Below are 17,118 nucleotides of genomic sequence, written 5' to 3'. Positions count from 1 at the left end.
GAAATCAAAAGATATCTGCTATCAAGGACCTCTTTAAAGTTCTAAAGAGTGAGGATGCCAGTTCAGAGACTAAAGTGTACCTGATTCAAGACATTATATTTTCGATTGCTTCATATGCATTTGAGATTGGACAATTAATAAGGAAGAATATATGCATTTGAATGGTGGTGTTAGCAACTATCCCATGTTCTGCCAAAAGAATAAACAAATTAGTCTTGGAAAAAGTGCAACCAGAGTACTCCTTAAAGGCAAGGATGGTGAAATCTTGTCTCACTTTGGACAGGTCAGGAGTCACCAGTCTTAATTGCTGTCATTTTACTGCACTCTTTTTTGTGGTATCGCTGATTTCTGTGTTCCATCTACTTTTGTATATTGAGCTAATTTTTTTAATGGATTTTCTTATCATTTCTTCCAATGTTGTTGTTTTCGTGTTAACCAAATTTTCCTTGAATCAAGAATCAACATCCTTGGTACTGGCTGTCAGGAAAATCGGGAGACATATTGCATAGGGCAAGTCCACTGTCAGAGACCTTTCCAAAATGATGAAGAGTAATAATGTCAGTTTGAAGACTAAGGTGTGCTTGATTTGGGTCATAGTCTTGTCAGTCACCTTTTATGCATCAGAGAGCTGCACAATGAATAAGGATCACAGAAGAACTGATGCCTTTGAGCTGTGGTGCAGAAGAGTACTGAATAGCCCACGGACTGTGAAAAGAACAGATAGATCTTCGAAGAAGTGCAGGTAGAATGCTCCTTGGAGTCAACAATGGCGAAGCTTCATCTTTCACACTTTGGACGTGTAGTTAGGTGAGGCTATTCCTTGGAAAGGGCCATCATGCTTGGAAATATGAAGGGTCACGGTTAGGGTTAGGGCGTCCAGTGAAAGACAAGGAGCCTTATTAGAGGCGGTGAACCCATTGATTTAGGGACTGCAGCCCAATCATGGCATAGCCTGCCAACTTCCAGAAGGAATCTCTGCATTTAAAGCTAAGGCACATGTTTCCGGCTTCTGATACAAAATTGTGTGGGCCTTGGCCTCAGGTGAGGTTGGGAAGGGAGTGAGGTGAACACTGGCTGCCACCTCGTGGGTGGTGGTGTTGGGGAGACAGTCACCCCTCTCACCTCCAGGAGGGCAAGGGGAGTTAGCAGGGAGATCACATCTTTCTTGTCCTCAGCCAGGGTCCCCCAAGTGCCAGATAGCTGTTCAGGATGGCCAGTCTGCATTGTTCGAGGTCCTGTGTTCCATCTGCCTCTTGATTTGTTGTTTTGTTTTTAAATCTTCTTGTTGTTGTTAAAGTCAGGACTTCAGAATGATCATGTGTCTGTTATTTTTGTTATCTTGTGTGTTAGTTGAATAGTCTGAACTGTTCTCTGTCTAGTTTCACTTCTTAGCCTGTAGTCCATGTGTGGCTCACATTTTTGTCTTTCCAAGGAAAGCCATGAGCAAAATCCACTCCCTTTTTACTAATACTGTTCTCTGGTGAAAGAAAAGAGAACTTTGATGGTTTAATGGGTAAGGAGTTTCTCTGCCAGCTCAAAGGGAGGCAGTTGAATCCACCAGCTGTCCCTCTGAAGAAAGATGAGCAGTTTCTTTCTACTAGTGCAATTTGCAGCCTCTGAAAACCCACTGGAGGGTCAGCTACGAGTTGGTTCTGACTTGATGGCATTGAGTTGAGAGTTCATGAAAGAAAGAACAACTTCTAACACCCACTCCCTGCAAGTAGAATGCTTGGGTATTGTAGAAAGAGGCTGTCATCCAAATCAGGGAACATTTTATTTTCTCAAACCCACTTTGCTGCTTCAGAGCTGGGAACTGGAGAGCCTCAACTCTGATTGCAGCCAGTGTGAACTGTCATGGCTGATCCCCGAGCTGGGGTGATGTGGGCAAAACCATGAGCAAAATGTCTTCTCTGGCATTGTCAGGCAGGATGGAAGGAGACACGGAGTGGGAAGACAGCTATGACATGATTGAATTTGCAGCTTTACAAATACCCTTGACATCGACTCAGCCATCCTACTTATGGGAAGTTATTCCCAGAAAACAACTGAACTGGTGCCTAAAAGCTCTGGCTACGAAAATGTTCTTAATAAAGTGGTTCATTGTAATAAAAACTGGAAACCAAACAATATGGACTTGGACTATGAAAGAAATACTTTGTAGCCATTAAAAATGATGTTGCATTAAGTACTTAATCTTCTGGAAATGTGTTCACAGATGTTGCTAATCAGGTTAAAAAGAATATATTACTTATAATAAAAATATTCTGCTTAAAGTCGCATGCATTTATGCATATGTGCACAAGAGTTTAGAAAGTAACATATAAAATAATATCTCTCTATGGCTGGCAGAATTATGGGGAATTCCATTTATTCCCTCTTGTTTTCTGCTTATTGGAATTTATACGACTATTTCTTTTTTTAAAACTTTTTCTTTTATAGTAACTTTAGTCCTGTATTTTATAGTCTTTCTTCCCCTCCACACCTAGTTTATTTATAAAATTTGAGGACAAATTCGAACAGATGTACTTGGGTTCTGGTGTAATGTAATGTAATGTAATGTAATGTAATGTAATGTAATGGAATGTAATGTAATGTAATGTAATGTAATGTAATGTTCTTCCACTGACTGGCTGTATGTCATTGGCAAGTTACTTAACCTCTCTGGGTTTCCATTTTCTCCTCTCTGGGTTTCCATTTTCTCCTTTGTTAAATGTAGTAAGGCTGGTGCCTCCCAGGTACCACAAAGGATTCAGTGAGCTAGTACACGGGAAGCATCTTAACATGTGACTTGGTGTTGGGTGTTTGACAAATGTCAGAATCACTAATACAATATTTATTTTTTCTTAGGATGAATATCTATTATTAGAATTCCTTGGATTATGTACATTGTTAACTTACTGCTAACTAAAAAAAGTCAGGGTCACATTTACCCAGATCCCTTGGAAGAATCACCTGGTGATCTGCTGCTGAAAATCAGGCAGTGAAGCTTCTACTTTGACACATACAGAACTGCCTTGGGTTGCAATGAACTAATGGCAACTCTGTTTTGAAGTGTATTATTGCATACATACATAAATAAATAACAAAATTTGAGTGAAATGATCGCTGTTCTCAGTCACACTAGAATTTTTAAATTTTACTTTATTAGTTTAAGTGAACATTTACAGAGATTTTGGATTTCCATTCATTCATTGTTGCAGTTCTCTCCCTGACCCACCCTCCCACACACCCAGTTAGCTCTTCTCTTTGAAAAGTAAAATTCCTTCATTGGTATACAGTCCCCTCCCCCACCCCAGTACACTCACTACGCAACATTCATTCTGGACTCTTGTCATGACCATAATACCCAATCATATATCGCTTTTAAACTGTTCTGTCCCTCATCTGTTTCAATGCAGTATACATAATTTATCCAATTTTTCTCAGTCTCACCCCAACCCTGATGTCAGTCCCATTCTACAACAGTGGCACCATGCAGTATTTTTCCTTTTGTGACTGGGCTATTTCACTCAGTATAATGTCCTCCAGGGTCACACTAGAATTTTTAGGTCCTGTGACAATGAGCTCACACACGGCTGCGAGGGTGAGGATCATGCCGGTTGTTCCCTTCTGCTGTTCTAAAGTTGCTCAGTCGGAGCCCGCTCACAGCACCAACTACAATAAATAGTTCAGCAGGAAACCTGTCTGCGCTGTGGAAGGCTGTATGCAGGACACTTGATACTGATGGCATCCATAATGCCAGCCCTTAGTTGCAGAGTCCTTGTTGTGTGATAAGCTCAGGGGGCTAAGCACTTGTGTGCCTGGTCTCAGGGAACTCACAGGGACAATTCAATGTGAGGAGATGGTGTTGTCATACGCTCCATCTTACAGATGAGGAAACTGAGGCTGTGGACAATGAAGTGAGTTCTGCAATGTCCTATGGCTGGTCAAGGATGATGCCAGGATGCCACTCTTATCTGTCTATGGTCAAAGCTGCTGCTCTTGGGTTGAATTCATTACAGTAGGGATCAGAGAAATGGAGATGGTGGAGAGGGCGTGGTAAAGGTAAGAGAGGAGGTAAAGTAGGGGTGGAAGACGAAATTACAGAGTGGAGAGGCAGGGTCTCCAGGGCCGGGATTCACCCAGGATTATTGTGGGTGAATGCTAGATGATGCCACACAGGCCTCCCTTTCTAAGGTCTGCGATCTGCTAAACGATTGCTACATACAGAAGTCAGTTTTTTTGTTTTGGGTTGTTTTTTGTTTGTTTGTTTCCAAAAAGTACTTTTGATCAATTTAGTGTTTTTTGGAAAGATTTTTTTCATGAAAAATTTGAGACACGTTCTCCAAAAAATAAGGGAGAGAAATGTTGTTGTTGTTATGTGCCATCGAGTCTTGCGACTCATAGCGACCCTATGTACAACAGCCCTAAACTCCACTCTGTCCTGTGCCAATCGCACTGTCTCCGACACACCCATCCCGATTACCCCAGTCACTGAATCAATCCACCTCATAGAGGGTCTTCCTCTCCTGCGCTGTCCCTCCACCCTCCTAAGCATGATGTTCCATGAAAGGAATTTCCAGTAGATGCATTAAAATGCCTTTACATCTAACAATTTAGTAAAACATCATTCTCCATATAAAATAGTCCACATGCTGATGAAGAGAAAACTTTTATATAATAATTTTGTTTTAGATTTAAATCTGATACCCCTACATCAAACTATGAAAAAAAGGGCATCTTAATTATTTCTCTGTATGCATGTAGTCCAAAGAGGGGCTCATTCTAAAATTCCAGTGTTCTCAGGTGAAAATATGAATTAATATACAATGAAGAAGTTGTTTTTTGAGGACATTTGTTGCTTGATTTCAAGTTGGAACTGACTCTAAGTGACCCTTCAGTGGGTTTTCAGAGACTCTAAATTATCTAAATAGTCTCTCTGAAGACTAAGGTGCGTCTGATACAGGCCATGGTCTTCGTAATCACCTGTTATGCATCAGAGAGTTGGACAATGACCAAGGAGGATAGAAGGAGAATTGATGCCTTTGAGCTGTGGTGCTGGAGAAGAGTATTGAGAATACCATGGACTGCTAGGAAAACAAACAGATTTGTCCTGGAAAGGGTTAAACTGGGTGGCTCCTCAGAGGCAAGGATTCTGAGGCTCCATTTAACATACTTTGGACATGTTGTGAGGAGAGACCGGTCCTTGGAGAAGGACATCATGCTTGGTAGGGTGGAGGGACAGCGCAGGAGGGGAAGGCCCTCTATGAGGTGGATTGATTCAGTGACTGGGATAATCGGGATGGGAGTGTCAGAGACAGTGCGATTGGCACAGGACAGAGCAGAGTTTAGGGCTGTTGTACATAGGGTCGCTATGAGTCGCAAGCGACTTGACGGCACATAACAACAAAACAACACAAATTGTATGGGAGGAGAATGCTTTTCTTCCTCCTATTTGAAACGCTATAGGGACCCCAAGGATGGGTTACAATGCAACTCCTTATGGACTATGCCAACAGAATTCCCTTCTGAAGGGTGTTCAAGTGTAGAATTTATCAACCTGAAAATCACCCATTCTAGTTCATCAAGGACTCAGATATTTTCCTAAGACATTTCATGTCCACCCAACCTTGCAGGTTCCTCCTGAGGACATAACCCTGGACAAGTTGGAATCCCAGCTCTGTCTCTAGGTGATAGGTGATGTTGTCTTACATTGGCTGCAGCTTTCAATTACCACTCGTTTCTAAAAACTTTTCATCAAAGAAAATTCTAAATATATGCAAAGTAAGCAGAATAGTGTCATCAACTCCCATAAAAATGGTATATATAAGGGAAATCCTGCTCCTGTTTCACCTACACCCCCACCCATTCCCACCCCCGACTCAATGATCCCTTTTTATAGTTAATTTTTATAAGATAAAATTTACATTCATTGAAATGCACAAATTTTAGCGGTATAATTTTGACAAGTGGATACATACACCCGGGGAGCCCACACTATCACTATATAGAACATGTCTGTCTTCTCAGAAAGTTCCTTTTTTATCTTTCCCACTTCAGTCTCCTCCAACCCCTAGGCAACCTCTGTTCTCATTTTTTTTTCACTGTAGGCTTATTTTGACTGTTCCAGAATGTTCTATAAATGGAATCCTGTCGTATGCACTCTGCATCTGACTTCTTATGTGAAGCATTATGTCTATGAGCTCCACGCATTCGGCCTATGGCAGAAGTTCTGTTTTATCATAGGTAGTATTTAATTATGAATACACCACAGTTTGTTTATCCATCACCTGTTGGTGGACATCTGGACTATTTGATATTTTGGCTCTTAAAAGTAAACAATAAAGTTCAAGCCTTGTGTGACCATATGCTCTCCTTTCTCTTGTGTATATACCTCGAAGAGGAATGGCTGAATAATATTGTAGGTGTAAGGGGTGTTTTTCTTTTTATGATTTATGAAAATAAAATTTTACTTTAATTGTGATTTTTTTACAGCATGTTCTTCCCATTTAATTTCCCCCCCATTCATTCATTATTACACATATTCCTCTCTGCCCACACCTCTCCCCAGTTTGCTTTTCTCTTTGAGAAGAAAAAATAATTCTTTTGTTGTTATACAATCCCCTCCCCCAAGTCCACAGTCCACTTTACTATGCATTTCTTTTTCTGGAATCTTGTCATAAAAATAATGACTAATTACATATTCCTTTTAAACAGTTCAGTATACATTACTTATCCCCTCTTTTCTTAGGCTCCCCCCAACCCCGATGTCAGTCTTGTTTTACAACAGTGGCACTATGCAATATTTGTCCTTTTGTGACTGAGGTATTTCACTCAGCATTATGTCCTCCAGAATCATCCATTTTGTATAATAATTTCTGAGTTCCTTATTTTTCAATGCAGCATAGTATTCCATTGTATTAATATATCACATCTTCTCTATTTATTCCTTTCTTGATGGACACTTGGGTTGTTTCCAACTCTTTGCTGTTGTGAACAAAGCAGCAATAAACATGGGTGTGCATAAGTGTAAGTTTTTAAAAGAGACTTTCAACTGTCTCCTAAAGTGGGTTGAGCACTTTCTTCTTATGTATGTATGTATGTATGTATTTTAGCATTCCATTTAGAAGCATGTGAAGGTTTCCGTTAGTTGCTCCCTGTCCCTGCCAACACGTGGTATTATCAACACGTTGCTGTTAGCAAGCTCACTGAGAGTAAGAGTAAGTGGGCTCTGTTATTAATTGCTTCCCTTTTGCACTTCCTACTGACTGGAAGAGATCTGTATTTGTTCCCATTCAAAAGAAAGGTGATCCAACAGAGTGTGGAAACTATAGAACAATATCATTGATATCACATGCAATCAAGATTCTGCTGAAGATTATCCAAAAACGACTGGAATAGCACATCAGCAGGGAACTGCCTGAAGTGCAGGCTGGATTTAGAAGAGGTCATAGCACTAGGAATATTATAGCTAATGTCAGATGGATCTTGGCTGAAAGCAGAGAGCAGCAGAGAAACGTCTATCTCTGTTTCATTGACTATGCAAAGGCATTTGATTATGTGGATCACTGTGGCTGACTCTGAGAAGAATGGGAATCCTAGACACTTAATTGTACTTACGTGAAGCCTATACCTGGACCAAGAGGCAGTCGTCAGAACAGAGCAAGGAAACATTGCATGGTTCAAAATTGGGAAGGGTGTGCATCAGGGATGTGTCCTGTCTCCATATCGTTTCAATCTATATGTGAAACAGATTATCCAAGAGCCTGGGCTCTATGAGGAGAAGTGTGGCATCAAGATTGGAGGTAGACGCATTAACAATCTGTGTTATACAGATGACACAACCCTGCTTGCTGAAACTGAGGAGAACCTGAAGCACTTGCTGCAGAAGGTCGAAGACTGCAGCCTTCAATATGGATTGAAGCTCAACATCAAGAAAACAAAGATTCCCACCACTGGGCTGATTGGCAGCATCATGATAGATGATGAAGAGATTGAGATTGTTGACAGCTTCAGTTTGTTTGGCTCTATGGTCAATATTCTTGGTACCAGCAGCCAGGAAATTAAAAACAAATTGCATTGGAAAATCTGCTGTCAGAGACCTTTCCAAAGTACTAAAGAGCAATGATGGTTGTCAGGAGACTAAGGTGCACCTGACACAGGCCATGGTCTTTGCAATTACTTGCTATGCATCAGAGAGCTGGACAATGACTAGGGATGATAGAAGGAGAGTTGATGCCTTTGAGCTTTGGTGTTGGAGAAGAGTATTAAATATACCATGGACTGCTAGGAGAACAAACAACTTTGTCCTAGAGAGGTTGAAGCCAGGCTGGGCCTTGGAGGCAAGGATTCTGAAGCTCGGTCTGACATACTTTGGATATGTTGTAAGGAGGGACCAATCCTTGGAGAGGAACATCATGCAGAGTGGGTGGAGGAACAGCACAGAAGAGGAAGACCCTTGATGGGATAGATTGATTCAGTGACTGGGATAATGGGGATGGGTGTGTCAGAGAAAATAAGATTGGTAAGGGATAGAGTAGGATTTAGGGCTGTTGTCCATAGGGTTGCTGTGAGTCGCAGGCAACTCAACGGCACATAACAACAAGTTGTTGTTGAAGAATATTGAAAATACCGTGGACTGCCGAAAAAAGATGAACAAACTTACCTTGGAAGAAGTATAACCAGGATGCTCTTTAGAAGCAGGGGGGGCGGTGAGCGTTCGTCTCACATACTTGGGTATAGATTGAGTCAGTCTCTAAAGAAAAACGTCATGCTTGGGAATGTAGAAGGTCAACGAGAGAAGGGAAGACCCTCAACCAGATGGACTGATGTAGTGCCTGGAACGATGGGCTGAATTAAGCAGAGCAGAGACTGTGAGGATGGCCGAGAATTGGGCAGGGTTTTGTTCTGGGTACACAGAGCCACTGTGAGGCTGAGCTGACTTGATGATACCTAACAACAATAGCTGCATGTATATTGAGTTTCCAGATTTTGCTCTTACTAGTCAGACTTACTATCTTACTAATCAAAGCAGCGATGTGAGTCTGAGGACTAAATGCACCTAATTCAAACCACGGTTTTATGCAATTGTTTCCTATGTATCTGAAAGCTGGAGATCCACTATGTGTGACACTGATGCCTTTGAGTTATGGGTTGGAGCAGGGTACTGAATATCCTGTGGGCTGCCAGGAGAACAAATATATCTTGGAGAGGGTGCAGGCAGGGTGCTATTTACAGGGAAGGATGATGAAGCTGTCTTATGTACTTTGGGCATGTTGTTAGGAGAGGCCAGTCCCTGGAGAAGGATGCTTGGAAGCATGGAGGGTCAGCAAGAGAGAGGAAGACCCTTGATGAGATGGAATGACACAGCAGTTGAAGCAATGGGCTCATGTGTCACAGGGATGTAAGGATGGCACAGGATAGGATAGGGTTCAGATCTGCTGTTCATAGGGTCGCTGTGAGTCATGGTCAACTCAGTGGCATCTGATAACAATCAAACAGGTGTTGGATAGTTGCTCTGTGGTCCATTGTGATTTTGAGGTAATTTGTTTCCTTGTCTTCCTAGACTCTTTTTTCCCCTCCCTTAAGGGTGAACGGAACAGGAGTGGGGCTATTCCAAGGAGTCTTAGTCACAGCAGGTGGACAGAACTGCTGCTCTGAGAGAGGCCTGGGGGTTACCATCTCTGGGGTCCCCTGAGCTTGAGGCCCTGGCCTGGAGCAGAACAGGAGCCCAAGTGGTCTGCACATCCTTCCTAGGTCAAGTCCTTGAAGAGACAGCCCTGGAAGCTGCTCTTTGATCTCTTCTCCTATCAGGGGTGTCTCCGAGGCCCAGGGCTCAGCTCCTCTCTCTCTCAGATAACGTGACTGCTGCCCTGCTCACCAGGTCTGGGCACCTGGGAGCTCCAACCCCAAGTCTTACTCTCTCTTCCCACAGATATTGGTCCGGTGACACTTACGACAGACCCAGCAGTGTTTCAGAAGGAGCTGAGAGAACTCTATGTGCAGGTGAGCTAACCCTTCCCCTGGCTGCTGGCATGAAGAGATGTCAGCTTCTCCTGGGGAGCTTCCATCTGCTGGGCAGGGAGGGGAGAGTGTGCATTTACTTGGAATTGGTATCAAGGCAGGCTGCAAAGAAGATGCATGCAATCAGCTTTGAAGGCATTCCTGCCCCCAGCACCCACCTCTCCCCTCTCTTGGCCTATCTCCAAACCTCTAAGCCTCGGCTGACATGTAGCTTCATTGAGCCCTTGCTTAGATGCTCTCATGACCACCCCCCGCCCCAACTGTAGCACTCATCACAATGGTAATTAAGAAATCCTGTGTGCTTCTTGGTGTCACAATGGTAATTAAAGAATCATGTGTGCTTCTTGGTGTCATGTCTGGCCACATACCAAATTCCAGGGGGTCAGGGACCATCTCACTCTGGTGTGGTTGGATGAAAGCATGATAATGTTTGTCCTAATTTAGAGTGAATTGAGTTACGGCCTGGCCCTGTCTGGGGGCTGCCTAACTCTTGATGATTTGAGAGGTACCATGGGTCTCCGCTTGGAGGGGGCAGGCAGCAGCTGCCAGCACGGCCTTTGTTCTGTAGGGAGGTGGCGACTGCCCTGAGATGAGTGTGGGGGCCATCAAGGCTGCCGTGGAGATCTCCAACCCCGGCTCGTTCATCTATGTTTTCTCGGACGCCCGCGCCAAGGATTATCACAAGAAGGAGGAGCTGCTGCGTCTCCTGCAGCTTAAACAGTCGCAGGTGAGCTGCCTGGCATTAGGGGGCCGGCACTGAGGGTAAGAGTCTTCCATTCTGGCAGTCCTGAGCCCCCACCTGGAGACAGGAGGGCCAGGCACTTCTCTCTGACAACCACAGCCCATCCATCAGCCATGAGATTGAACTCAGCGGGTTTGGCGAATTCCAAGTGTGTTCTCATCCTCCGGGCCACCTGCCCGCCAGCCAGGCTCACAGCCGCTCTACTGAGGCATGCTCTTGACAAAGCCCACACCACCCTACTCCTTTTACATGCTGTCAAAGTCGGAGCAATCCGTCTTGCTCCTGGCGTGGCCTCTGCTCGCTGTCTCTGCAGTTCACGTCACCTTGTTCCCTTGGCCTCGGGGTGGGCAGCGCGCGTTGGGCCTTTCTGGGTTTAGCTTTCTCCTGTCCACCAAGGGATGGAGGAAGATGTGGGCAGGGAGAGGAAGACTTTCCAAGATGAAGACCTCGAGGAGCTTTTGCATCTAGAACCCACTCCACCTCTCGCCGGTTCTTCTCACTCTGCAGCCCCTGTGGCCATGTGGAGTCGAGCTGGTCTCTATTCTCTTCCTCGTCATAGATTTATTATCAGCTCCCATGCATCTCCGGCTGTGACCTGCATTAGCTGCTGATCTTTGTGAGATGGGTACTCAATATTCCCATTTTATAGATGGGTCACCTGAGCCATAGGAGGAATAGGAAAGCCTGTGTCCAGGCCGCTCCTCCTTGGCTTGGATGCTGTCACTAACCTGAAGCAGGTGGCTGAGGAAGCCGCGGACCAGGTTGAGTGTCTGTCTTTCAGGTGGTCTTTGTGCTGACGGGGGACTGTGGTGACCGCACTCACCCCGGCTACCTGGCCTTCGAGGAGATTGCCGCCACCAGCTCCGGGCAGGTGTTTCACCTGGACAAGCAGCAAGTGACTGAGGTGAGTCAGGCAGGAACGTCATCCCTGACCTCAGAGCCTGTAGCCTGGGAACAAGTTGGCCAGTAAATGTTCTGCTTCTCTCTGCTCAGCGGCTGACCAGCAGCCGTAGCTGATGGTGCTGAGTGTTCGAGGCAGGAGCAGCTGTGCTGTGCTCGGGCACCTCCTCTCACCAAGCTCTCCCACCCATCCAAGGCAGGAGGGATTTCCTATTTCAGATAAAGAAACTGAGGGTCAAAGAAGGCGTAGATAATGAACAGTGGAAGAGATGAGTGAAAGAACTGATTAAAAAGAGTGGATGATTAGGCATTAAATGCATGACAACAGTCCTGAACAAGAGGTGCATTGCAAAGTGGAGTGGGAGATGGGAGGAAAGTGTACAAAAATGAATGAATTAAATGAAATACAAAACACACAACACTTAAGGAAAAAAAAAAGCAGCAGCAGTAGCCAGAGTTTTGTCCTGGATCCCATAGCTGGTCCAGGCAGGCAGGCTGGACCTCGAGAAGTGTGGAGGAAGTGTGGGTGTGGAATCTTTTCCTGTGTTTCTTCCTCAGTGCCAGGAGCTCAGGGGTGGGGGCAGGGGAGATGCTGGACTTTGGCTATGTTAATAGGACAGAAAATCCTCCTTGGAGGTTTGGCACGTTGGAGCTGTCTGGACTCTGAGGCTCGAGGTCCAGGGATGCGGTGGTCTGGACTTCCTCAGAGCTCAGCGCTAACCAGGTGTCTTCATTCTGGTTTTGCTCCAGGACTGTGTGCCTGAACTTTCTCCCCTTCACTCCCCCGTCAGCTCAGGCCTGTCCCTGCATTCTTTCTCCCCCATGCTTCCATTCCTTCACAGCAGCTAGAGAATTGCTTCCAGTGGCATACTCGTAAATGTTTAACCCATTTACATGGTGTAAATACTCCCAATTGGCCAATGCGATTGATGTTATGTACCATGGAATCGGAATGGATTCACAGCTGACTCTCTAGCAGGTTTTCAGAGACAATAATTCACACAGGTAGAGATTTCCCATCTTTCTCCCATGGAGCAGCTGGTGGATTCAAACCTCATGCCCCTGGGCTGGCAGTGCAGCTCTTTGCTGCTAAACAACCAGAACTCCATAGTAAGCTGCTAGCATGAAGTCACTGGACGAGGACTTGGGATGGAATACTAACAATTGACTTCCATGAGCTGGTCCTGAATCTACAGACCAAATCTGACCAAATTCCTCCCTGATGCCCCTCGAAAGATGCCTGGACCTGTCCCTTCCTCCTCTCTGACTTCAACTCTATTTTCTACTCCCTTATCCACTACTGGTGTCTTTGCTGTTTCTTCAACGCCCATTACTCTTCACCACACCAGAACCTTGGTTCATGACTCAAGTGTTTTCTGATCCTTTCTCTCTGACTTTCTCATCTCTCCAGTCTTAGCTAAAACGTCACCTCCTCAGGGAGACCCTCCTTGATTTCCTGCCAAGATGAAGTCTCCTTTCATATCTTCTCCAGCTCCCAGTGCTGCTTTACATAATGATAGTTTTACAATTACACAAGCACTTCACTTCATTAGGCTGTAGTTCCCCAAGGGCAGGGACACTGTGGATCCCATTGGCTACCGTGTCCCCAACACTAGCAGAGTGACTAGTGCACAACAGAAGTTCAGCAAGTACCTGGTGATGGGAAATGGGAATCTCTTGAGTGTGGGGTCCTGGGAAAAGAGGCAGCAGGTCTGAGGTCAGCTCCGCCTCCAGCTCGCTCTGCCATTGCCTTGAGGCCAGGCTTTCGGGTGCTGTATGTTTATGAACTGCAGAGAGCGGTCTCCAGGGCCGTGTTTAGGTTAGCACGTCTTAACTCTCTGTTGACAGATGGCGTTTATGGTTCTCTGTGACACATTCGGCTTTGCTTTTTGGCATGTCAGCATGTGCTGGCACGCAGCCACCAAGTGAGGGTAAGAGTGTTTTAAGGCAAAGGGACGACCTGATCCTTGCTTTGGGAGAGACTGATCCGGGCCCCTTGCGTGGGAACTCCTTTCTGCCAGAGGCCCATCAGATGGCAGGGCAGCCAGGCAGGTTGGAGCAATAAGTGTGGGCCTTAGATCTCCTGGCCCCTCCCTGGACACAAGGAACCAAATCCACCTGCTCCTGACCCGCTGTAAGAGGCTGGCTTGGAAGCCTGTGCCTGCCTCAGTGGGACTGCTGATTACCAGCGCTGGCTGCCTCTGGGTAGGGGGCTGGATCCTTCTCCTTCCTGGACATGGAGCTCTGTCCTTCATTAGCTTAATGCCTTGGACATGGCTCCTTCCAGATGTTTCCAGACATTCGGCAAGCCTGGGAAAGTGGCTAGAGCAGCCAGGGCTGTGGTCATCCCCCCCCAAGAGAGGATAAGTGTGCCTTCAGCAGAGCCAGGGTGGGCCTCGAGCTGGGAGAAGGACTCTTCAGAAGTTGCACAACTTTCTAAACAAGGCATGTGCAACTAGGCCTCTCACCTTTCATTAAAATGGATCAAGTGTGATAGGAAGGAGTGGCATTTAAAAAGGATTTAATTTTTTGTGGATGGATATATGTAGACACACATACATGCATATGAGAGTTCTGAGATATATATCTGATATATATATATATGATATATATATATATGAGATATATATATATCTCAGATATATATATATCTCAGATATATATAAAATATCACTTGTGGCCTAGTGGCATAATGCTACACTACAATCCCAATAGTACATGGTTCAAATCCACCAGCTGCTCCAGCTCCATAGGAGAAGGATGGGCAATTTCTCCCATATGATTAACTTTTCCAGAAAATCCACTGGAGGATCAGCTATGGGTCAGTTCTGATTTGATGATATATAACAAATATATATATATATATGCAATTAATATGTTATTGTTGTTGTTATGTACCGTTGGGTTGCCTGTGACACATAGCATCCCTATATACAATAACCCTAAACCATGCTCTGTCCTGTACCAGTCTCACTATCTCCAACACACCCACCCCACTACTCTAGTCACTGAATCAATCTACCTCTTCGAGGGTCTTCCTTTCCTGTGCTGTCCCTCCACCATCCCAAGCATGACGACCCTCTCCAAGGGCCTGTCCCTCCTTGCAACATGTCAAAAGTAACAATTAATATATAATAATTTATATATATATATGAAGCAGGAGTGGCATCCACTTCCTAAACAACATGCCTGTGGAAATTATGAACTTTGAGAATTGACAATACCTATAGAAAGGCTTCAGGTCTTTTGTTCATGAGGTCACTGTGAATCATACTCAACTTGATGGCAATCAACAATAACAACACACACACACACACACACACACACACACACACACACACACACATACACACCCCTAAAAGGCTACTATTTTAACCATTGTTTTGTTTCTTTAACCATTCTTAAGTAGAGAGTTCAGGGACATTAATCATATTCACCGTATATGCCACCATCACCACTACCTATTTTCAAAAGTTATCATCACCCAGAATCTTAGCAGCCCTTCAGTAGTAACTCCCCCACACCCCCCAAGTCTCCAGCCACAGTTAACCACCAATAAGCTTTGCTTTCTATGTATTTATTTGCCTGTTCTAGATTTCTCTTATAAACGGAATAATAAAACTAAACCAAACCAGAACTCATCGCAGCTGAATCAGAACTGACTCATAGCTGACCCTCTACTGGGTTTCTGAGGCTGTAAATCACACAGAAGAAGATCCAAAGGGGCCGATGGTGAATTTGAACCATCAGCGCTTACAGCCTTTGGGTAAGCAGCATGGCTCCATACAGTCTCACCATCAGTGGGACCACCCAGTGTTTGTTCCTCTGTGATTTGCACACACATGGCATCACCACCTTCACTCCTGAACTGAGCACCTTCTGTATTCTGTCGGATCTGATCACTCAAGCTTCGTTCCCCAGGAGTTTGAGCCTTTAATATTTCTACTATTAATATTAGCCTCACTAGTCCTGGAAGGCCCTTTCAGGGTTCCAAGGTAACTAAAGGAAGATGAAGGCCTCCTCCTTCCCAGTGGGAGGAATGTAGAGTTTCAACATCCTTGAATACACAGAACCATGGCAGAGGGCAAGTAATGCAGCTGCTTAAGCAGATCCCAAAGATGTATTAATTTTTTAACCGAAACTTAGATCCAATAACCCCTTTACTCCAGTACAGCATCCATGGACTGCCCCCAACTCCCACCCAGCTCACTGTGTGGTCACAGCCCCGGCGGAGTAGGTAGGGGCTGAGTCAGAGGAGCTGGATCAGTCAGTCAGCCAGCCATCCTACAGCTTCCCTGAGTCCAGGGAATCTGCTCTATCTTTTTTGTAAGGAGGATGCTGGCCATTTCACTTTACTCTGCATCTTCCCTCTTCCCTCCTCCACACTCTGACCTGGTCAGTTCTAGGAGTTTAGGGGTCCTTTCCAGGTTAAACACCGGGGAAATACTTTCTAAGACAGTAGAGGGGATAGGAGAGCTTCTGACCAGTTGGTTCCAATTAATGGATGAGGAAGCACCAGTCCAACAGATGACTTCATCCCAGAGTCGCTCCAGAGGGAGACTGTTTTGTTGGGTAGTCAAGGCTTGGACTTCAGGGTAAGATGCTTTGCTTCAAACTCCAGCTCTGCTCCCTACCTGCTGTGTGACCTACAGCACAGTGCTTTACCTCTCTGAGCCTCGGTTTCCTTGGGTACACAGTCGGCTGCCTCGTGAGATAGTGGTGAGGAGGGATGGAGAGAACTCATGAGCAGCCCCAGGTGTGGAGCTGGGCACCCAGGAAGCCCTAAGTGATAGTTTGAGATTGTGGTGACTCCAGCACCCCATGCTCTGTATGGGGCCTATGTGCCATGTACCCCCCAGTTCTGTGGGAGTCCCCTGACCAGTAGGAGTTCTATCTCAAAGGTTCCAAAAAAGTTAGCCGGGGGTCTGAGTTGGTGAGACACAGAGCCCATGACCATGTTCTTTCTCCGACCACCACAAGCAGCTTCCTGGCACGAGACCCACACCTCAGCCCCTTTGTTTTCTGATCTGTGGCTGGGAGGCCCATTTGGCCTCCTGGCCTCTCCCTGTCAGCTTCCTCAGCGGCCCTGGCTGTCAAGTGTGCTGGGAGGGACCACAGCCGATGACTTATCTGCTGAGAACGGCCGGCCGAGCGGCAGCCATCTGGCCACGGCAGCAGTGCCAGATTCTTCCGTTCCTTCCCCATCCACCACAGAGATGAGCCCCAAAGTATCTCTGATCCCAGACTTCCCTCACCCCGTGAACATCTGGAAGCCATTGCCTTCACCAAATAAATAGTGAGCTTGTTTAATGAAGGCTCTCTGCTCAGAAGACTCCTCAGATTCCGCTTGGGAGCCCCAGGGGCATCACAACTTTCAGAGGACCTTGGCCCCCCGGGGTGACTAGCTTTGCTGTGGACAGCAGCATCAGTCCCCAGCTCCTGAGGGGTGCCCTGCTCACAAGGTGTGCCCACCT

At 45.5% G+C, this 17,118-nt stretch overlaps 1 protein-coding gene across 1 annotated transcript in view; it reads left to right on the top strand.

The window, feature by feature from the left end:
* Positions 1-17,118, top strand: part of HMCN2 (hemicentin 2) — a 193,960-nt gene that overhangs the window by 18,738 nt on the left and 158,104 nt on the right. Inside the window, 3 exon segments of the mRNA XM_006892600.1 lie at positions 9,914-9,984; positions 10,571-10,729; positions 11,526-11,648. Coding sequence (XP_006892662.1) covers positions 9,914-9,984; positions 10,571-10,729; positions 11,526-11,648 — 353 coding nt within the window.

Source organism: Elephantulus edwardii, unplaced genomic scaffold, assembly GCF_000299155.1.
Source record: "Elephantulus edwardii isolate Elephantulus edwardi_28Jun2011 unplaced genomic scaffold, EleEdw1.0 scaffold00116, whole genome shotgun sequence".
Lineage (NCBI taxonomy): Eukaryota > Metazoa > Chordata > Mammalia > Macroscelidea > Macroscelididae > Elephantulus > Elephantulus edwardii.
This window is presented reverse-complemented; position numbering and strand designations above follow the sequence as displayed.